Consider the following 25,000-nt stretch of genomic DNA (forward strand, 5'->3'; position numbering starts at 1 on the left):
GAGGTTGTGTGAGAGAGAATGAGGTTGAGAGAGTGAGAATGAGGTTGAGGGAGAGAGAATGAGGTTGAGAGAGTGAGAATGAGGTTGAGGGAGAAAGAATGAGGTTGAGAGAGTGAGAATGAGGTTGAGGGAGAGAGAATGAGGTTGAGAGAGTGAGAATGAGGTTGAGAGAGTGAGAATGAGGTTGTGAGAGAGAGAATGAGGTTGAGAGAGTGAGAATGAGGTTGAGGGAGAGAGAATGAGGTTGAGGGAGAGATAATGAGGTTGAGAGAGTGAGAATGAGGTTGAGAGAGTGAGAATGAGGTTGAGGGAGAGAGAATGAGGTTGAGAGAGTGAGAATGAGGTTGAGGGAGAGAGAATGAGGCTGAGAGAGTGAGAATGAGGTTGAGGGAGAGAGAATGAGGTTGAGAGAGTGAGAATGAGGTTGTGAGAGAGAGAATGAGGTTGAGAGAGTGAGAATGAGGTTGAGGGAGAGAGAATGAGGTTGAGGGAGAGATAATGAGGTTGAGAGAGTGAGAATGAGGTTGAGGGAGTGAGAATGAGGTTGAGAGAGTGAAAATGAGGTTGAGGGAGAGATGATGAGGTTGAGAGAGTGAGAATGAGGTTGTGAGAGAGAGAATGAGGTTGAGAGAGTGAGAATGAGGTTGAGGGAGAGAGAATGAGGTTGAGAGAGTGGGAATGAGGTTGAGGGAGTGAGAATGAGGTTAAGGGAGTGAGAATGAGGTTGAGGGAGAGAGAATGAGGTTGAGAGAGTGAGAATGAGGTTGAGGGAGAGAGAATGAGGTTGAGAGAGTAAGAATGAGGTTGTGAGAGAGAGAATGAGGTTGAGAGAGTGAGAATGAGGTTGAGGGAGAGAGAATGAGGTTGAGAGAGTGAGAATGAGGTTGAGGGAGAGAGAATGAGGTTGAGGGAGAGAGAATGAGGTTGAGAGAGTGAGAATGAGGTTGAGGGAGAGAGAATGAGGTTGAGAGAGTGAGAATGAGGTTGAGGGAGAGAGAATGAGGTTGAGAGAGTGAGAATGAGGTTGAGGGAGAGAGAATGAGGTTGAGAGAGTGAGAATGAGGTTGAGGGAGAGAGAATGAGGTTGAGAGAGTGAGAATGAGGTTGAGGGAGAGAGAATGAGGTTGAGGGAGAGATAATGTGGTTGAGAGAGTGAGAATGAGGTTGAGGGAGAGAGAATGAGGTTGAGAGAGTGAGAATGAGGTTGAGGGAGAGAGAATGAGGTTGAGAGAGTGAGAATGAGGTTGAGGGAGAGAGAATGAGGTTGAGAGAGCGAGAATGAGGTTGAGGGAGAGAGAATGAGGTTGAGAGAGTGAGAATGAGGTTGAGGGAGAGAGAATGAGGTTGAGAGAGCGAGAATGAGGTTGAGGGAGAGAGAATGAGGTTGAGGGAGAGATAATGAGGTTGAGAGAGTGAGAATGAGGCTGAGGGAGTGAGAATGAGGTTGAGTGAATGAGAATGAGGTTGAGGGAGAGAGAATGAGGTTGAGGGAGTGAGAATGAGGTTGAGGGAGTGAGAATGAGGTTGAGTGAATGAGAATGAGGTTGAGGGAGAGAGAATGAGGTTGAGGGAGTGAGAATGAGGTTAAGGGAGTGGGAGCTGACTCGAGACAAAAGGAACACGAGAAATATGACACGTAAAACATTCCCATTATTTTAGGCTGAGCAAAGGACTGTAATGGTTACTTAAGGCCCTATGGTGGCCGGGGACACACTATCTCCTCCGAAAAAAAACCTCCTCTCCTTCCAAATACCTCCTCTCCTACCTCCTTCTCCTCCTCACCTCCTCTCCTCCTTCCTCCTCCATCCTCATCCTGCCACTCCTCCAATCCTCCTCCTCCTCCTCTTCTTCTTGCTTGATGCCATTAACCAGTAAGGACCTTTCGCTCTCTCTCTCTCTCTCTCTCTCTCTCTCTCTCTCTCGCTCTCTCTAAGAGGCCCCTCCTAAAGAAACTCCGCCGTATAGACTCTACCAGAGGCAGTAACTCCATTACTTAATTCAAAACGTAAGACCGGGGAAGAAGAAGAAGAAGAGGAAAAGGTGACATGAATATTCCCTGCCTATGTATGGCTGGGGTGGCTGTGTCGGCCTGTGGATCCTATGAGAGAGGGACTTTTTTTTCTACACATGCCTCTTACTAATAATAATAATAATAATAATAATAATAATAATAATAATAATAATAATAATAATAATAGCAAATAGCAAAACTCAGCAATGATGGAAAGATATGAAGGAATAAACGACAACGACGTAAATGGAACCTCTGACAACAGAGGAGCTTCGTCCGGCAACCAGGTATTCAACCCAATTGAAGGGGAAGACGGTCAGGTACTTGGAGGTCGTCATCCAGTAACTGATCACCACAATGACAATAATCAACAGCCTGAGATTGGAGCTACAGAAGCAAAAAGGAAGAAATGGACAAGAGAAGAAAATAAGGAAATATGGAGATGCTACATCAGAAGCAACCCGATGGAGAGAGGATATAGAAAAAGATTGGTCAACATCTGGAATGAGAGAAATAACACCCCCCAAACAGAGCAGAGGCTGGCAGACCAAGTAAGGAACATAAAGAAAAAGAACTGGCTCTCCCTAACAGAAAGAGAAGAACTGGAAAGGGAAATGTCACACGACAACGAATTACACGAAGACGAACTGAGAGACGATGCCGCAGAGAAAGACGACAGGGAGGATGAGGTATCAAAACAACGACACACGCAAGAAACACCGACCGAAAGTAACAGGAGAGGACGGGAATATGGCTCAGAAAAGACTTAATTTAGGACAAAAATGGTATTGGAGCCAGATACAAGAGAGAGAACAAAGATCCCTCCATGAAAGCCTACAACACAAGAAATTAAGGGAGAAAACAAGTGAGGTCAATGAAATAATGGGCATAATACACACACTGTATCACAGAAACAAAATAACTTGGTATATGCAGGAGCAAAGATTAGTAGCAGAATTGATGGGAATTCGAACACCAACACCACCAGCACAACCAACCCAACAGAAACCAAACAGCAACCTCCTTGGAAAGGCGCCTGGAAAAGCAAATCATGGTGATGAGATCTGACTTGAGTAAACTGAAAGAGATGGCAGAAAAAAAGGCTAAGGAAGCAAGAAAACAAGGGAGGGAGGAACTCAACGAGGAAAATACAAAGTACAAGAGAGGGGACTAAACAACACAATAGAAGATGTAAAAACAGAGGCTTAAGGCCAAAGCAACATAAGATTCCAACGGTACATGAACAGGAATAAGGGATATCAACAGAACAAAACTATTCGGAACCAACCAGAAAAGACTATACAGCCAACTAAGAGGAGAAGACAACCACCCAGAAATTCCTGAAGCCGAACCAAGTAAGAGACTCTGGGAAAACATATGGAGCAATCCAGTATCACAACAACAAACATGCAACATGGCTCCAGGAAGTCAAGGAAGAAGAAACAGGGAGAATAAAACCAAAGATTCTCAGAGATCACGACAGACACAGTCAGACACCAACTAAAGAAATGCCAAACTGGAAAGCCCCAGGTCCGATGAAGTCCATGGATACTGGCTCAAAAAACTTCAAGGCCCTACACCCACGAATAGCAGAACAACTCCAGCATTGTATCTCAAATCACCATGCACCCAAATGGATGACCACAGGAAGAACATCCTTAGTACAAAAAGACAAGAGTAAGGGAAATATAGCCAGTAACTACAGGCCTATCACCTGCCTACCAATAATGTGGAAGTTACTAACAGGTATCATCAGTGAAAGGCTATACAATTACCTAGAGGAGACAACACCATCCCCCACCAACAGAAAGGCTGCAGAAGGAAGTGTAGGGGCACAAAAGACCACCTCCTGATAGACAAAATGGTAATGAGAAACAGTAGGAGAAGGAAAAACCCACCAACCTAAGCATGGCGATGTGGATAGACTATAAGAAAGCCTTCGACATGATACCACACACATGGCTAATAGAATGCCTGAAAATATATGGGGCAGATGAAAACACCATCAGCTTCCTCAAAAAATACAATGCGCAACTGGAATACAATACTTACAAGCTCTGGAATAAGACTAGCAGAGGTTAATATCAGGAGAGGGATCTTCCAGGGCGACTCACTGTCCCCACTACTCTTCGTAGTAGCCATGATTCCCATGACAAAAGTACTACAGAAGATGGATGCCGGCTACCAACTCAAGAAAAGAGCAACAGAATCAACCATCTGATGTTCATGGACGACATCAAGCTGTATGGTAAGAGCATCAAGGAAATAGATACCCTAATCCAGACTGTAAGGATTGTATCTGGGGACATCAGGATGGAGTTTGGAATAGAAAAATGTGCTTTAGTCAACATACAAAAAGGCAAAGTAACGAGAACTGAAGGGATAAAGCTACCAGATGGGAGCAACATCAAACACATAGATGAGACAGGATACAAATACCTGGGAATAATGGAAGGAGGGGATATAAAACACCAAGAGATGAAGGACACGATCAGGAAAGAATATATGCAGAGACTCAAGGCGATACTCAAGTCAAAACTCAACGCCGAAAATATGATAAAAGCCATAAACACATGGGCAGTGCCAGTAATCAGATACAGCGCAGGAATAGTGGAATGGACTAAGGCAGAACTCCGCAGCATAGATCAGAAAACCAGGAAACATATGACAATACACAAAGCACTACACCCAAGAGCAAATACGGACAGACTATACATAACACGAAAGGAAGGAGGTGAGAGGACTACTAAGTATAGAGGACTGCGTCAACACCGAGAACAGAGCACTGGGGCAATATCTGAAAACCAGTGAAGACGAGTGGCTAAAGAGTGCATTGGAAGAAGGACTAATAAAAGTAGACGAAGACCCAGAAATATACAGAAACAGGAGAAAGACAGACAGAACAGAGGACTGGCACAACAAACTAATGCACGGACAATACATGAGACAGACTAAAGAACTAGCCAGCGATGACACATGGCAATGGCTACAGAGGGGAGAGCTAAAGAAGGAAACTGAAGGAATGATAACCAGCCCGGTACAAGATCAGGCCCTAAGAACCAGATATGTTCAAAGAACGATAGACGGAAATAACATCTCTCCCATATGTAGGAAGTGCAATACGAAAAATGAAACCATAAACCACATAGCAAGCGAATGCCCAGCACTTGCACAGAACTAGTACAAAAAGAGGCATGATTCAGTAGCAAAAGCCCTCCACTGGAGCCTGTGCAAGAAACATCAGCTACCTTGCAGTAATAAGTGGTACGAGCACCAACCTGAGGGAGTGATAGAAAACGATCACGCAAAGATCCTCTGGGACTTTGGTATCAGGACGGATAGGGTGATACGTGCAAACAGACCAGACGTGACGTTGATAGACAAAGTCAAGAAGAAAGTATCACTCATTGATGTCGCAATACCATGGGACACCAGAGTTGAAGAGAAAGAGAGGGAAAAAATGGATAAGTATCAAGATCTGAAAATAGAAATAAGAAGGATATGGGATATGGCAGTGGAAATCGTACCCATAATCATAGGAGCACTAGGCACGATCCCAAGATCCCTGAAAAGGAATCTAGAAAAACTAGAGGCTGAAGTAGCTCCGGGCCTCATGCAGAAGAGTGTGATCCTAGAAACGGCACACATAGTAAGAAAAGTGATGGACTCCTAAGGAGGCAGGATGCAACCCGGAACCCTACACTATAAATACCACCCAGTCGAATTGGAGGACTGTGATAGAGCAAAACAAAAAAAAAAAAAAAAAAATAATAATAATAATAATAATAATAATAATAATAATAATAATAATAATAATAATAATAATATTATTATTATTTATTATTATTATTATTATTATTATTATTATTAATCTATTTGACATAATCTTACATGTTTCGTAGAGGTAACTGAAGTATCTCTCTCTCTCTCTCTCTCTCTCTCTCTCTCTCTCTCTCTCTCATACACACAAACATACAAATGTATATATTTTTTTTTTTTCCCCATATATATATATATATATATATATATATATATATATATATATATATATATATATATGTATATTATATATATATATACTCTTGTAGAGCAATAGGAACAGTATGGCAAAGCCGTCCGGCTTCTTACAAAGTGGGGGTGAAGTTGCCAGCTCTACGACATTTTTCTCGTCCTATGTTTTGTTAAGTCAAAAGATATTTAATTAAAGAAATTTAAAATTACATTGATAGATCAAAGACTATAATAAAATTTAAACGAAAGATCAAATTAAAACACAATCATTTGTAAATAAAAAAAACCTAACAAGTTAGACTCGTTTACAAATAATCTATTTTGAGCAGGCGAATGGTTTTTTTTTTGGGTGGGGGGTGAAATTGCCACCCCCAACCCCCTTCGCCCCCAACCCCCAGTCTCCCTACACACAAAAAAAGTTCCGCTTCTTTACCGGAACTTTTTCTGGAAACTGATTGAGGACTTCCAGCCCTTGATCAGAGAGAGAGAGAGAGAGAGAGAGAGAGAGAGAGAGAGAGAGAGAGAATGCTTAATGCAAAAGGATGAGTCAGGCAGTGATTGAAAGATGATTGGGAGGAGGGAATTCAATTACATGACGACAGATGAGGGTAAACATTCGTCTTCTCTCTCTCTCTCTCTCTCTCTCTCCTTCCGCATTTCCCATTTGCATGATTTTCTATTTGTCTTTTTGTCTGTCTATCTCCCCCCATCTGAAAAACTGAAAAGAAGGCACAGAAACCAGTGGGATACATAAAGAGGCAGAAATAAGGAAACGGTGCTGCAGCTCTACACATCAATAGTTCGACCTCATCTTGAATATGCAGTAAAGTTTTGGTCAACAACACTAAGAAAAGACATAAATAGATTAAAATGAGTACAAGCAAGAACCTCAAAGTTGATTCCATCCATCAGGCAAATAGGTTACCGAAGACGACTAGAGATCCTGAATATGTATGGATTAGAAACACGACGATTGCGAGGACAACTAATAGAAACATTTAAAATACTGAAAGGCATAACAAAAGTAGACAGTAACCTATTTACATTAAACGAAAACCAGACAAGAAATAATGGATGGAAACTAGAACTGAAGAGATACAACAGATCCTACTGTGGGAACTTCTTTACATACAAGATATGTGAGGCGTGGAATAAACTACCCTCAGAAGTTGTAAACAGTAACGGTGTGGAAGAGTTTAAAAGAAAGCTAGACAAAATCAGTAGGACACTGTGAATGCACAGTAAAACCTGCTCCCACAGATAAGTGAGCACACGATGTCTCCTCGGATGGACTAACGAGTCTTTGAGACATCCTAATCCTTGTAACTCCTTGTAACTCTCTCTCTCTCTCTCTCTCTCTCACTCCGCGTCTCCTGTCTGCATCATGTTCTATCTCTCTCTTTCTCTCTCGCTCTCTCTCTCTCTCCGCGTTTCCTGTTCGCCTGTTCCTTCTCTCTCCCTACTCTCTCTCTCTCTCTCTCTCTCTCTCTCTCTCTCTCTCTCTCTCTCCTTCCGCGTCTCCTGTTTGCCTGTTCTTTCTCTCTCTCTCTCTCTCTCTCTCTCTCCGCGTCTCCTGTTTGCATGTTCTCTCTGCCTGTCTGTCTATCTCTCTCAGCGTCCCCTGTCTTTCAGAGCTCTCTCTCTCTCTCTCTCTCTCTCTCTCTCTCTCTCTCTCTCTCTCTCTCCATTGCTCCATATCTACGAATATTAAGAATAAACGCAATGGCAACCATACATAGCCTAACGGCATAAATATTCCCAAAGACTCCATTCAGAGGTCGCAATTATAAACCTTTGCAGAAGAAACGAGTCAATATAAGCTAATCCTGGCGGAAGAATTCGGTATAAAATGAAAACAAAAGAAAGATACTCGCTAACTCAAGAGAATAATTCAGTTTGCACACTCCCGCTTCAATTGCACGGAGGCTCTCCGAGTACGCCTGCTATCATAACTTGTTCAACTATCCACTGCGTTACTGTTTGTTTTCGCCAGTTCCACAGAGTAGTTAGTTAATTGGGTAAGGTTAGTTAGTTTGTTGGGTGGTTAGTTAGCTAGGTAGTTAGTTAGACCGCGGATAGGATGGAGCGAAGTTTATGTCTCTTCGTGTTCAGTAAGTTCTTTCAGTTGATTTTTTGTTTATGACTTGTGGGTTTGTTTTACATTTACAATTATTGGGGGCGTAGTTCTCTCTCTCTCTCTCTCTCTCTCTCTCTCTCTCTCTCTCTCTCTCTCTCTCTTTTATAGGTATCATCTATTTCTCTCTAATAATCCTTTTATACATCTCTCCTATATATGGTCGTGAAGATATATATATATATATATATATATATATATATATATATATATAGATATTAATATCTATATATATAATATATACATATATATCTTCACGACTCTAGATAGGAAAGATATATAGTCCATGAATATAACCAATTAGTTTTCTCTCTCTCTCTCTCTCTCTCTCTCTCTCTCTCTCTCTCTCTCTCTCTCTCTCTCTCTCTCTCTCTCTCTCTCTCTCTCTCTCTCTCTCTCTCTCTCTCTCTCTCTCTCTCTCTATCTATCTGAACTCCGTCGTAAGTCAGACTGGAAGGAAAAAAAAAAGTATAAAGAGGGAGGAAGATTCACGCGGAAATTAAAAAGTCACTCTAAGGATTTTCGTCGGAACTTGAAAGGGTTTGCCAATCTCCTCTGGATACAAACGAAGACAAACACACACACACACACTCACACACACTCACACACACACACACACACACACACTCACACACACACACACACACACTCACACACAAACACGGTCCCTTATATAGTTTTTCTCTCTATTCATTGGACACTGAATTTTTGCGAAGTGTGCATTTCTTCATGAGACTTTTTATTTGTAATGGAGCGTTCGGATTATCTCTCTCTCTCTCTCTCTCTCTCTCTCTCTCTCTCTCTCTCTTACTGTAAGTACACTAGAAGTTTCAAAGCAAATATCAGAACAATTACTGGTGTAATAGCTGTGTTTATCTCGCCTAAGTTAGGAGCAAATCAAACCAAGATTATCAAAGAAGACTTCTGAGTCAATATTATTATTATTATTATTATTATTATTATTATTATTATTGCTCTATCACAGTCCTCTAATTCGACTGGGTGGTATTTATAGTGTGAGGTTCTGGGTTGCATCCTGCCTCCTTAGGAGTCCATCACTTTTCTCACTACGTGCTCTGTTTCCAGGAGCACATTCCTCTGCATGAGTCCTGGAGCTGCTTCAGCATCTAATTTTTCCAGGTTACTTTTCAGGGATCTTGGGATCGTGCCTAGTACTCCTATGATTATGGGTACAGTTCCCACCGGTATATCCCATATCATTCTTACTTCTATTTTAAGGTCTTGATACTTATCGATTGTTTCTCTTTCTCTCTCTTCAACTCTGGTGTCCCATGGTATTGCGACATCAATGAGTGATACTTTCTTCTTGATTTTGTCAGTCGACGTCACGTCTGGTCTACTGGCACGTGTCACCCTATCTGTTCTGATACCTTAGTCCCAGAGGATCTTTGCCTCATCGTATTATTATTATTATTATTATTATTATTATTATTATTATTATTATTATTATTATTATTATTATTATTATTATTATTATTATTATTATTATTATTATTATTATTATTGTACAAAAGATGAACCCTATTTATATGGAACCAACCCACCACACGAGGCCATCGTTTTGAAATTCAAGCTTCCAAAAAATATGGTGCTCATTAGGTCGTAAGAGTAGGTAAAGTGAAATACAGAAAGAAAAAGAAGTCTCACTTAATAAAAAGAAGAAAAAATAAATCAATAAACAGATAACAAGACATGATCCAACCTCAGCTTACTCGGGGCACGTGCAAGATTTTCGCCTCACGCATATATTGTAAATATTATATTCGTAACTTTTAACGTAAATTAAAAACGCGCTAAAATCTGTGGTTAGATAGAGCGATGTTTCACCAACGAAAATTGAAATAAATGCGCTATATTTTATTAGAAATAATTTTTCTGTACTGTTTAACATGCACATTATTTATTTTCTACATTTGCAATCTAATAAATAAATCATAAAATATCCTATCCTAAAATTCCTGTATCTTTTACTCAACGCGAAACACCTTTTTCAGACCTTTTTAGCCTCTTCCACTGACCTTTCCTACCCAGTCCCAACAACAACAACAGCAAAGTAGATTGTAGGCTTACTCCTCGAGTAAGCGAAAATGTATTATAATGCACCTATAACATCTATCAATACATCTATCCATACTTCAGTTACCAAATAATACTAGAGCCCAAAAAGTCCACAGCCCGAAAACGGTGGACGAGAGTCTCCCAGATGAAATTCGAGATCTATCTCTTGGACCTCCGCCATACACTAGGGACACCATTAACAGCCAATGAATAAGATAGTAGGTTGAGAAAAACGTGATTACGGCTATTAGAATGACGGATGGGGTATAAAGGGTCTTGGAATGGCCTATCTCTATGAAAAATTATTAACTTTTTTTTTCTTTTTTTTTTTTAGATCGGTTGTAGAGTCACGTGATACAACGAGAGGAGATGAGAACATCTGCCTTTTTTTTTTATTGACGTTCATTCGTCCATCGCTGCTATTTTCAAGTGATGCTGCTGTAATTCATTACATTTCGTTATGTTTCACCCATTTACGCAGGCCATTCGCAATGACATATTAACCCATTTTGTGGGGGGGGGGGGGGGGTGTAACTCAGAATGGGTTATGAGGTGTTACATGGTTCTACGAGTAGGTAGGATGAGACTATCTGTATTTATTCATTGTTTCATTCCTTCACTGCTGATATCTTCTCTCTTTCGTTCTTTTTTTCATTCTGCGCAACAAATTATGACATAATTATAAACAGAGTATCTTGTAAACCCTTTTGGTGTCACGTGACTTTCACAGATTGGTGGTAACAAGTCCAATAAATTGTTTCTTTATCGCTTTCGTTAAATCTTCATCTGAAAACCCCTTACCTTACCTTACCTTACAGACCTTACATCTTATAGACAGTCAACATAAAATAAACCCAATAAATCTCTGCAGAGGGAAATCAACCTACACAGAGACAAGTCACAGGAAAGGAATGAACAAATAAATATGAGGGAAGTGAAGATAAAACCGAATCACCTGAAATTCAGAATTTGCTCCTTGCTTAAATATCTGGAGATCAGAGGATTCCACGATTGCAAGAGACAAACTGTTCTACCACATTTCAGATGTAGCCCAGATGAAGCTTTATTATTACCATTATTATTACTATTATCATAATTTTTTTTGTCTATCAAAATCATCCTCTATTCGACTGGGTGGTTTTTTATACTGTGGGGTTCTTGGTTGCATCCTGCCTCCTTTGGAGTCCATTCACTGTTCTCACTATGTGTGTTCTGTTTCTAGGAGCACACTCTTCTGCATGAGTCCTGGAGCTACTTCGGCCTCTAGCTTTTCCAGATTCCTTTTCAGGGATCTTAGGATCGTGCCTGGTGTTCCTATGATTCTGGGTACAAGTTCCACTGGCATATCACATATCCTTCTTATTTCTATTTCCAGATTCTGATGCTTATCAATCTTTTCTCTCTCTTTCTCTTCTACTCTGGTTTCCCATGGTATTGCGATGTTATTATTATTATTATTATTATTATTATTATTATTATTCACTTTGCAAAGCCCAGGTTTTGCTAAACGATCGAGACCCTTCTCTTCCCTTGATAAATTATTATTACTATTATCATTATTATTATTGTTATTCATTTTGCAAAGCCCGGGTTTTCCTATAAGATCGAGACCGTTCTCTTCCCTTGTGCAATTTTCATACACAGAATATTCAACAAAATCTCTAGCACTGTTAGAATACAGATCACTACTAACATAAACAAAGCATTTCTCAGAAGGGATTGGTGCCTTAAATGTTACTACTCCATAAGTATGAGATTATTTGATAAAATACTGTGATTGTGGTCATTTTAGAAAGTGAGCTTTTTAAATCAGTCAATCAAAACGCTTTTTTACTTATCATACTATTTAAAATCTATATTATGCGTTAAGTAATCTATATAAAACAGCTTTCTTTGCATTTAACCCAAATTCCAACCCAGCCAGTACACATATACCAACGGACTATTTAAATTCTACATTATGCATTAAATAATCTATATAATAACATCTTTCTTTGCATTTAACCCAAATTCCAACCCAGCCAGTACACATATACCAACGGACTATTTAAATTCTACATTACGCATTGAATAATCTATATAATAACATCTTTCTTTGCATTTAACCCAAATTCAAGCCCAGCCAGTATCAAGTATACCAATGGTTTTGATAAGTAGCTTATCGATACATTTCTATAATATGAGGATGAATTTCTGTATCGTACATTCATTTTTATCTAATGAAAATTTTTTTTCTCCAAATAATAGCCCACTCTACCTTACCTAAACCAACATGTTCAATCGTTAACACATACCTACCTTTCTATACTGTGATATGGAATAACTATACTTTGCTGCCATTTTTATTCACTAACATATTCACTAACATATTCTTTGCATTTTATCCAAATTCAAGCCTAGTCATTTTCCACCGAAACTATAGCTACCTACTTCACCATGATAACAGCTCGCCCCATGAATATCATATCATTAAAATGACAAAACTATTGAAAATTACAAATTATGTCCAGTTCAAAACACTTCACCAATTTGGTTTTTGTTGTTTGGCCAAAATTTCACGACGGGACCCATCCTCGTATCTCTCAATTAATTAAGTCAATAAACAATAAAGGGCTTAAGCATTTTCGTCATTAAAACTCTTGCTGTAATCACCCCCCAGGCCCATAAGCTTTGTTTTAAACTGTTTTGCATATAAATAGCCGGGCAGATTGGCTGTGATGGAAGGATGATAAAGTTTCGCTGGCTACGCTCCAGGAAAACATTTGGGTGACAAATTATGTCGCTCATTTCTCACGAAATATATTCATTATTATTATTATTATTATTATTATTATTATTATTATTATTATTATTATTATTATTATTATTATTATTATTATTATTATATTTGTAATAAAAATCAACAATTCTACAATGATAATAATAATAACAACAACAATAATAATAATAATAATGTTATTATTATTATTATTATTATTATTATTATTATTATTATTATTATTATTATTATTATTATTATTATTATTATTATTATTATTGTTGTTGTTGTTGTTGTTGTTGGGAAATAAAAATCAACAATTCTATAGTAAACTGTATTACTACGCAAAAGACTAAAAAGCTTGTGTCATTTTTATGACAAACTGTTTTCACGAGATTCTGAATTTCTCAGCATTATTATTATCATGATTATTATTATTATTATTTTTATTAATTTATTTTTTTTTTTTGCTCTATCACAGTCCTCCAATTCGACTGGGTGGTATTTATAGTGTGGGGTTCCGGGTTGCATCCTGCCTCCTTAGGAGTCCATCACTTTTCTTACTATGTGCGCCGTTTCTAGGATCATACTCTTCTGCATGAGTCCTGGAGCTACTTCAGCCTCTAGTTTTTCTAGATTCCTTTTCAGGGATCTTGGGATCGTGCCTAGTGCTCCTATGATTATGGGTACGATTTCCACTGGCATATCCCATATCCTTCTTATTTCTATTTTCAGATCTTGATACTTATCCATATTTTCCCTCTCTTTCTCTTCAACTCTGGTGTCCCATGGTATTGCGACATCAATGAGTGTACTTTCTTCTTGACTTTGTCAATCAACGTCACGTCTGGTCTATTTGCACGTATCACCTTATCCGTTCTGATACCATAGTCCCAGAGGATCTTTGCCTGATCGTTTTCTATGACTCCCTCAGGTTGGTGCTCGTACCACTTATTACTGCAAGGTAGCTGATGTTTCTTGCACAGGCTCCAGTGGAGGGCTTTTGCCACTGAATCATGCCTCTTTTTGTACTGGTTCTGTGCAAGTGCCGGGCATTCGCTTGCTATGTGGTTTATGGTTTCATTTTTATTATTATTATTATTATTATTATTATTATTATTATTATTATTATTATTATTATTATTATTATTATTATTGAATACATAAGGTAAAAGACAGTTGCTTGAACATATCTGGTATTGGAAATGTATTCATGCAAATATTCGGTTGTCTATGAATATTTTTATCTAGTATATAAATATAAATACAAATATATATATATATATATATATATATATATATATATATAATATAATATATATATATATATATATATACTAGGTACATTCATTAGATAAAAGAATATTTTTCATGAATATATTTCCAACACTAGAACATTTAACGGTGTCTTTATCTTTCTGTAATAATAATAATAATAATAATAATAATAATAATAATAATAATAATAATAATAATAATAATAATAATAATAAAAACCTAACTGGAATGTCATAAACAAAAACTAAATAAGTAAAAAAATAAGTTGAAAAAATCGATACAGCATTACGAAGTTTTCAAAAATCTGCTGCAAGCAACGAGCCACCCCTCGACTCTCATTATTCCCCAGAACTATCCATGACTGCGAGAGTAAATGAGATTCCAGGAATCTCATCAGGAAAAGTTTCATTTTTACTATTTTTTCTCTTTTTTTTTTTGACGGATTGCTGGAAGGCAGGAGTTGGCAGCATTTGTTTGAAATTGCAACAGGTCAAGCAATGTTTCTTTGTGGTAATAATAATAATAATAATAACAATGATAATCACTCGTTGATGTCGCAATACCATAGGACACCAGAGTTGAAGAGAAAGAAAGGGAGAAAATCGATAAGTATCAAGACCTTAAATCGTACCCATAATCATAGGAACACTAGGCACGATCCCAAGATCCCTGAAAAGGAATCTGGAAAAACTAGATGCTGAAGTAGCTCCAGGACTCATGCAGAAGTGTGTGCTCCTAGAAACAGCGCACATAGTAAGAAAAGTGATGGACTCCTAAGGAGGCAGGATGCAACCCGGAACCCCACACTATAAATAACACCCAGTCGAATTGGAGGACTGTGATAAACCAAAAATTATAATAATAATAATAATAATAATAATAATAATAATAATAATAATATAATAATAATAATATAATAATAATAATGGCATGGATAGACTATAAGAAAGCCTTCGACATGATACCACACACATGGCTAATAGAATACCTGAAAATATATGGGGCAGAGGAAAACACCATCAGCTGCCTCAAAAATACAATGCGCAACTGGAATACAATACTTACAAGCTCTGGAATAAGACTAGCAGAGGTTAATATCAGGAGAAGGATCTTCCAGGGCGACTCACTGTCCCCACTACTCTTCGTAATAGCCATGATTCCCATGACAAAAGTACTATAGAAGAAGGATGCCGGGTACCAACTCAAGAAAAGAGGCAACAGAATCAACCATCTGATTGTTCATGGACGACATCAAGCTGTATGGTAAGAGCATCATGGAAATAGATACCCTAATCCAGACTGTAAGGATTGTATCTGGGGACATCAGGATGGAGTTTGGAATAGAAAAATGCGCCTTAGTCAACATACAAAAAGGCAAAGTAAGGAGAACTGAAGGGATAAAGCTACCAGATGGGACAACATCAAACACAGATTTGAATGGATACAAATACCTGGGAATATTGGAAGGAGGGGATATAAAACACCAAGAGATGAAGGACACAATCAGGAAAGAATATATGCAGAGACTCAAGGCGATACTCAAGTCAAAACTCAACGCCGGAAATATGATAAAAGCCATGAACACATGGGTAGTGCCAGCAATCAGATACAGCGCAGGAATAGTGGAATGGACGAAGGCAGAACTCCGCACCATAGATCAGAAAACCAGGAAACATGACAATACACAAAGCACTACACCCAAGAGCAAATACGGACAGACTATACATAACACGAAAGGAAGGAGGGAGAGGACTACTAAGTATAGAGGACTGCGTCAACACCGAGAACAGAGCACTGGGACAATATCTGAAAACCAGTGAAGACGAGTGGCTAAAGAGTGCATGGGAAGAAGGACTAATAAAAGTAGACGAAGACCCAGAAATATACAGAGACAGGAGAATGACAGACAGAACAGAGGATTGGCACAACAAACCAATGCACGGACAATACATGAGACAGACTAAAGAACTAGCCAGCGATGACACATGGCAATGGCTACAGAGGGGAGAGCTAAAGAAGGAAACTGAAGGTATGATAACAGCGGCACAAGATCAGGCCCTAAGAACCAGATATGTTCAAAGAACGATAGATGGAAATAACATCTCTCCCATATGTAGGAAGTGCAATACGAAAAATGAAACCATAAACCACATAGCAAGCGAATGCCCGGCACTTGCACAGAACCAGTACAAAAAGAGGCATGATTCAGTGGCAAAAGCCCTCCACTGGAGCCTGTGCAAGAAACATCAGCTACCTTGCAGTAATAAGTGGTACGAGCACCAACCTGAGGGAGTCATAGAAAACGATCAGGCAAAGATCCTCTGGGACTATGGTATCAGGACGGATAGGGTGATACGTGCAAATAGACCAGACGTGACGTTGATTGACAAAGTCAAGAAGAAAGTATCACTCATTGATGTCGCAATACCATGGGACACCAGAGTTGAAGAGAAGGAGGGGAAAAAAATGGATAAGTATCAAGATCTGAAAATAGAAATAAGAAGGATATGGGATATGCCAGTGGAAATCGTATCCATAATCATAGGAGCACTAGGCACGATCCCAAGATCCCTGAAAAGGAATCTAGAAAAACTAGAGGCTGAAGTAGCTCCGGGCCTCATGCAGAAGAGTGTGATCCTATAAACGGCACACATAGTAAGAAAAGTGATGGACTCCTGAGGAGGCAGGATGCAACCCGGAACCCCACACTATAAATAGCACCCAGTCGAATTGGAGGACTGTGATAGAGCAAAAAAATAAATAAATAAATAAAATAATAATAATAATAATAATAATAATAATAATAATAACTTGGAAGAAGACCCTCTTTTGAACAAATTGTGTTGAATAAAATGGCAGAGTTCAGCGAATTAATCTTATATATTATAGTAAATATAATAATTTTAACAACCTCATTGTTAAGCAGATCCATAAAAAGCTTAAAATGTTAAAGGGAAAATCTATAGTTCCTGTACTTATGAATACATCTAAACTATGTCTATGTTTTCCATTTCTCTCCATAGCTTCCATTTGCCTGTTTAACTTTGATCTAGTTAATATTTCTCTACTTACAAACAAAACCAAACTCCCTCACCAGTCTCTGCACCTTTTCCTTGCTATGACACTCAATGACTCCCTTTTCCCTATACGAGTTTTTAAAAATCAATTAATTGTATTCACATGTAAATAGCTTTCACTACATTAAGAGGTGAATAAGATAGGGAAAAAGGAAATAAATCTCCAGGATAAAAAAAAAAAAACAGCACAGGAATGACGAGAATAAACAATGAAGAATCTTCATCTGTCCCACAAAGCAGACGTTTCCCACCTGACACGAACACAAGACACAGATTGACAAACAATAAGAAATATCAGTTCCACGAGATCTCGATCGAGACTTGTAACGCCAGCCCACATCCCTGCCTCTCTCTCTCTCTCTCTCTCTCTCTCTCTCTCTCTCTCTCTCTCTCTCTCTCTCTCCTTTCTAATCCGCTGGGTATAACCGGAGGTTACGATCAGGCATAAACATAAGCACCGAAGCGGTTCGTTCAAAGGCAAAGCCAATCGCCTCTTATTGACATTACGAATTTCCAAGACGGTTGATGTCTCCTGCATACAAATTGATGCCACAAACTACTTCCTCCTGCACGTACAAGGACTTCCCCCTTCCCCCCCTCTCCCCACCTCTCTTAGTTCCTCCCCTCCCCTTAGGGATCCTCCTTGACTCCTCTTTCTTCTTTTCTTCTTCTTCTTCTTGTGTTCCTGCTCTTTTACCTCAGGTTTATGCTTCGCTGATCTTGAATGTAGCTCAGTTTTCTCTCTCCTCTTCTTCTTCACTATTATTATTATTATTATTATTATTATTATTATTATTATTATTATTATTATTATTATTATCAATCTACCTGCTTTTCTAATATCTGGTTACATCTTTTTTGTATTTCTCTCTACCTTTTGTTACTTCTCTCGAATGAATACAATATTTTTTGGGAGCTTGAATTTCAAGTCACCGGTCCCCTTTGGGTGGAATTGTTCCATATGGACAGGGTTCATCTCTAAATAATAATAATAATAATAATAATAATAATAATAATAAAATAATAATAATAATAATAATAATAATAATAATAATAATAATAATAATAATAATAATAATAATATGTTTTATTAAAAGTGATTGCTGCCTCAGCAGCATTAATTTATACAGGCTCTTCTCTATTTTTCTAATTATTGCTTTCTCATTGTTGCTTAAACTGGTGAGCAACAATGAGAAAGCAATAATTAGAACCTGTATAAAATTAATGCAGCTGAGGCAGCAATCACTTTTAATAAAACATGTTTAAAAGAGGGTTTACTTCCAGAATAATAATAATAATATATCATTATTATTATTATTATTATTATTATTATTATTATTATTATTATTATTATTATTATTATTATTATTATTATTATTATTATTATTGAGGAGCAGAATCCTACAAGCAAAGTGACCACCAGAGAAAGAAGCCCAACACGGAAAAACAAATACAAAGCAAAGACTAAATCATGAAAGAGTATAACAAAGAAAAACAACTGCAATAAAATGAGACTCGCGTGAGCCTCCTAAAACAGAAACAAAAAAATAATAATTTCCCAAAATTTTTCACTTTATTTTCCTGACACCTATTCTTCTTTAATACTGTTCTTCTTCTTTCTTCTAATTGATCTTATTCCCTTCATTCCCATTGCTTTTTCATAATAACTTGACCCTCTTAAAAAATAAATAAATAAAATTCTTAAATTCCCACAAAATTTGAATACATTATTCCCAAAAATTCAATCGCCTTTTCCTATCACCTGACACTCATACGTCCATTAACCCTTAAATTCTTCTTATCCTTATCTCTCTCATTCCCTCATTCCCACCGTCCTTTCCATCTCCCCCTCTCACTCCTCTTCCCTTCCGTTCTCCATCTTTCGCTGTAATATGCCTCGAGGAAAACGGAATTTTATTTGCTTAGACCCAAACGGTGACGAATTGTGGGTCATATATATTTACGAACAACTGCGTCGCCAGATGGCTACAAAATGCAAATCTCCCAAGTGTATGTAATTCCTTTTTTTTTATGAAGATGCCTCTTTTAACATGTATATTTATGAATATGCTAAGCTGACAGATCATCGTTTGAAATGAAGTAGAAATCATCAGAGTCTCAGAGCGGTAGAGACATAAGAAGGAAGAGAAAATAGTTGAAATGTTGAGGAAAGTTAATAATAATAATAATAATAATAATAATAATAATAATAATAATAATAATAATGATAATAATAATAACAATAATAATAATATCTTGGGAACACTAGGCACGATCCCAAGATCCCTGAAAAGGAATCTGGAAAAACTAGAGGCTGGAGTAGCTCTAGGTCTCATGCAGACGAGTGTGCTCCTAGAAACAGCGCACAAAGTAAGAAAAGTGATGGACTCCTAAGGAGGCAGGATGCAACCCGGAACCCCACACTATGAATACCACCCAGTCGAATTGGAGGACTGTGATAACCACACACACACACACACCCCCTAGACCCAAGAAAAAAATGACAATATTCATCATCATTATTATTATTATTCACTACAAAAAAAAAATTCCGTAAAACAGCCATTAGAAGAGATAGTAAAATCACAAATTCATCTGGATAAATAGAAAAATGTACGTAAATAATAAATTACAAAGATACTTCCATCAGGGTAGCAATGCATTGCATCTTCGGTTCAATTTTTTAGGTCCTGATTATATAACACCCTTCCACAGTCCGGTAGTGTGAGGAATAAAGGGCTTCTGGAGCTGAGAAGTTTTACACAGCAAGGCGCAAGAACTATTTCTCAACCGGAGTTGAAGAGTAGCACCCCGGCCATTCAAGATATTTGCAAAATCATTAATGAAAGTGGAGAGGAAGGTAGCGGGTGAACTTTGGACAAAAATGGGCGGTAAGCTTCGATGAAGGATTTTCAAGAACTTGAAGAAAACGATGTTAAGATGAACTTCTCCGTAAAATGCTTACACCCTAAAGGAGAGCAAACAGAAGAACGACGCTTGGGAGATGACGTCAGAAACGTTTATACAACAACAAAAATCAAGACGTCATCAGATTACATACAAGCAGAGTAGGAAAGAAGGAAATATTCTCATCTCTAAAGATCTTATTCCTCCTTAGTTTCTCTTCATTTAAATATGCTGCTTTTATTGCTTTTATATAAGTTGCTAACCTGAAACTTCTATGATTTTTTTTATGAATTATGAAAAACGTATTCATTTCCATCTCATTTCAAGGAATTTCTTCAACTTGAATTTGAATACCTTCATGCATCAATTGTAATTCATAAGAAATAAAAAAATAATTGGGCAAAAGCCAATCGCTGGGAGGTACTAGGTCATTCAGCGCTGAAAGGAAAATAGAGAGTAAAATGGTTTACCAAGGGTGGTTTGACAGGATAAAAAGGTGAAGGTTTGTAACAGGGAGAGTAAAAGGTTTGAAGGTTTGTTTAAAAGGAAGGAGTTTATAAAGGTTTGAAAGGTGTAATAAGGGAGAAAAAAGATTTGAAAGGTGTAACAGGAGAGTTAAAAGGTTTGAAAGGTGTAACAGGAGAGTTAAAAGGTTTGAAAGGTGTAACAGGAGAGTTATAAGGTTTGAAAGGTGTAACAGGAGTGTAAAAAGGTTTCCAAGGTGTAACAGGAGAGTAAAAGGTTTGAAAGGTGTAACAGGAGAGTAAAAAGGTTTGAAAGGTGTAACAGGAGAGTAAAAAGGTTTGAAAGGTGTAACAGGAGAGTAAAAAGGTTTGAAAGGTGTAACAGGAGAATAATTATAATACACTTCAAGAACTGGACGAATGAATGAAAATGTATGAAAATAAACTAAAATCATGGAATGAATCCGTTCACGCAGTGTATGACTTGAGTGTAGAACTTGATGTGGAAGGTTGAACATACCACAGGGCAAGAGAGTGGAATACAATAAGAATGTAAACAACTAGAGAACTTCACCAGCAAAGGCGTCCACTCACCTATTCTGATGACAGGCGGTAATCCCGAAACAGCCGGCAGGAACAGCAGGAGTTGAACAGCCGCTGCTGTGACGAGAATGACGGCGGTGCGGAGCGAAGACAATCCTTGGATGCTGGTACTACTCTTCGTGGATTCCATTATTTCACCCTCGAGAAAGGAGGAGCCCTGTTTTTTTTCTCTAGCTCTCTTTTTTTTTCTCTCCTCTCTCTCTCTCTCTCTCTCTCTCTCTCTCTCTCTCTCTCTCTCTCTCATCTCTCTTCCTCCTCCTCTCTCTTCATCTCTCTCTCTCTCTCTCTCTCTCCTTTCCTCCTCGCTCGGACTGGAGGAAAAACAAAAGTAAATCGCCTGAGTATCTCTGTTGTTATATTTTGGATGGCTTCATGCTGCGAGTTGGATAAAAAACAACTTTATACGAAGTGTTCTTGCACTGGGTCAAGTCCTCATCGCGATTTGAATCGAAGTTATGACTCTACAGTCTTTGGAAAATATAAAAAAATATCGCTGCTTTATAGAATCGAAGTTAGGCTTTCAACGTCTTGCAGTTTACCACTCGATTCCAATAATCTTTCGACGAGCACTTACGGAATCAATTTGGAGTCAAAAGTCTTTTAAAAATATATATATATCACTCTATTCGTAGTTTTGTAGAATAAATTTGGAGACAAAATTCTTTTCAAAAATATCTCTCGATTCCTATAACCTTTGAAAGATCACTGCATCATAGAATTAAATTAGGATCCTAGAAAGATACAACTCGATTCTTAAAATGAATCTTTGGAAAACACTCGAACTTAAAATCACAATTCTTTGGAAAACACGATAAAATACGACACTGTGTCACAAAGAATTGTAAGTAAAAACACAATAAAGTACAACACTTTGTCACTAAGAATTGTTAGAGAAAACAATATAATACACTTCGTCACTAATAATTGTTGGGAAAACACAATGAAGTACAACACTTTGTCACTAACAATTGTTACGGAAAACAATAAAACACGACACTTTGTCACCGACAATTGTTGGGGAATACACAATAAAGTACGACACTTTGTCACAAAGAGTTATTAGTGAAAACACAATAAAGTAAAACACTTTGTCGCTAAGAATTTTTAGGGAAAACACAATAAAATACGTCACGTCGTCACTAGGAATTGTTACGGAAAACGTTTACATCCTTCTAAAGGAAACTTGCTGGTAAAATGACCCTTTATTCTTGGCACAACATCTTACAAAAATACTTTCAGAAATCCAGACGCTAACAGAAACGAGATACCTTCTACTGTTCACACTGACAGATATATGACGGTTTTATTCCATCACCTGCGGCGGGATATTCAAGATTCACCTTTCACCTTCTGATGACTGGCGAGTTTGCAGAAATAGAATTCAATCTTCACGGGCGAATTCAAAATCTTATTTCAATGCAATTCACACATTTTGAATTTGAAAACGAATGGTGCGGAGATTTCGTTCGAAATCTCATAACTTTCAGATTTACCCTGACGTTGAGAACGTCCTGTTTTTGTGTGTGTATGTATGTATGTATGTATGTATGTATGTGTGATACAGAGGTTACGTACGAGATCAAATACCTATCTGTTTTACCCTGAGTTGGGAATGTATGTATGTATGTGATACAGAGGTATGTACGATATAAAATACCCATCTGTTTTACCCTGAGTTGAGGATGTATGTATGTGTGTGTGTGATACAGAGGTTACGTACGATATCAAATATCTTTGGTTTACCCTGAGTTGAAAATGTATGTATGTATGTATGTATTCATGTATCAGAGTGAGTGCATTGACCTTTCGACTTCTAGAAACCGTCGTACATTTAACTGCGCTCGTCACAGGGAACTTTGGAATCCTAAAGAGGACGGTGATTTCATGATAATCCTATTTTCCCGCGCGTGAGACTTCAATCCCATCTGGGCTTTGAGGATTTACTCATTTATTACCGCTGGGGATGACAAGACTTCGGAGTTGTACGTTTGTAATCTGAATATTTTATGAAACGGAAAAGTTTGAGATGACATTGTGGTTTGGGCATGATCTACATAATATAGATGTAATATATGTGTATATGAAAGTATATAAATATATAAACATTTATATATGTATATACTATATATATATACTATATATATCTTATATATATATATATATATATATATATGATATATATATATATATAATATATATATATATATACATATATCATATATATATATATATATATATATATATATATATATATATATATACATATATGGGTATATATAATGTAAATGTATACATAACTACATATATGACTTAACGTAAACTGACAACACATATATACCATTTAATTCTGACAAAGGAGCCATGTTCAGGTCTATCTACTAACTAACAAACAATACACAAGAAATAGCAATCGTCACAGCTTCACCCACGAAGACTCTCTCTCTCTCTCTCTCTCTCTCTCTCTCTCTCTCTCTCCAGGAATTGAATGTGGCGGTATTATCAAAATCCCACACGGGGATTACATCAAGGAGATTACTGGGAACATTGACTTGGGGAAGGTTACCCTAGCGAAAGAAATACCTTTCAACATTACCATGAAGTATTTTTTTAATAACGATCTGCCATGGATACTCATGGAATAATATTTCCCTTTTCCTGTCACCAGTTCTACGTAAAATTCTCTGCAATTATTAGGTAACTGATTTTTTTTTAGGTTATCTCAATTTCTCTTTAAAGAGGTAGAATTATATTCTTTATATTCTAGATTATTAATAGTTATTATTTATATTTTTTAATAATTATTAGTAATGATTCTGCTTTCTTTCTTTCATCCTATGGAGAGTAAAAGAACCAACTAAGTTACTATTAGGTATTGTCGTTAATCCTGCAACAATTCTTGTTCCTTTTACATTGTGATGAAATCGTAACAACTAAAAATTTTTCTCTCACTAAACTGGCGTAGATATTTCAGCTTAACACCCAAGAACCAACGTCTTATTTGTAAGACTTCCTGCGTCTGCAGACACGACGGTATTCCAGGCACAGTTTTCAAAATAATATTTCTTACGAATTTTAAATACGAAATTCCTTTGTGATTCAGAAAACGGTGTGGGTTATCATTCTGTTTCGACAAGGGATATATATATATATATATATATATATATATATATATATATATATATATATATATATCACATATATAAATCGAGATATAATCCACAATGATGTGAACTCTTTGTAGTTATATGAAATATATATTTCTTGTTCGGCAAATTAAAGCTTTCAGCCATCAGCTTTGTCTCGTTTTCTCACTACACTGACGTAAGCAAATATTTCAACTTTGCTTCCAGGAACCAACGTTCTTGTTTATAAGACTTCCTGCATGTATGTATGTGTGTATGTATGTATGTATGCATGTATGTATATACATCATATATATATATATATATATATATATAATATATATATATATATATACTATATACATATATACGTGTATATATATATATATATATATATATATATATATATATATATATATATATATATACACTAAACGATTAAACTCGCGTGACCTACATTAACACGTAAATGTCTGAATGCAACTCAAAACTATAATACATAAAATCAATTCTGACTGCCTAACAACGAGGTACGCAACATTGGATATACACGCCG

General features: G+C 37.2%; 1 protein-coding gene across 1 annotated transcript in view; it reads right to left on the reverse strand.

The window, feature by feature from the left end:
* LOC135214430 (glutamate receptor ionotropic, kainate 2-like) overlaps positions 1–21,550 on the reverse strand; it is a 232,041-nt gene extending 210,491 nt beyond the window's left edge. The window contains exon 1 of the mRNA XM_064248705.1: positions 21,314–21,550. Coding sequence (XP_064104775.1) covers positions 21,314–21,452 — 139 coding nt within the window. The 5' untranslated portion in view covers positions 21,453–21,550. The remainder of the gene's footprint in view (positions 1–21,313) is intronic.
* Positions 21,551–25,000: the final 3,450 nt, after the last annotated feature.

Source organism: Macrobrachium nipponense, chromosome 45 (assembly GCF_015104395.2).
Source record: "Macrobrachium nipponense isolate FS-2020 chromosome 45, ASM1510439v2, whole genome shotgun sequence".
In the NCBI taxonomy this organism is placed as follows: Eukaryota; Metazoa; Arthropoda; class Malacostraca; order Decapoda; family Palaemonidae; genus Macrobrachium; species Macrobrachium nipponense.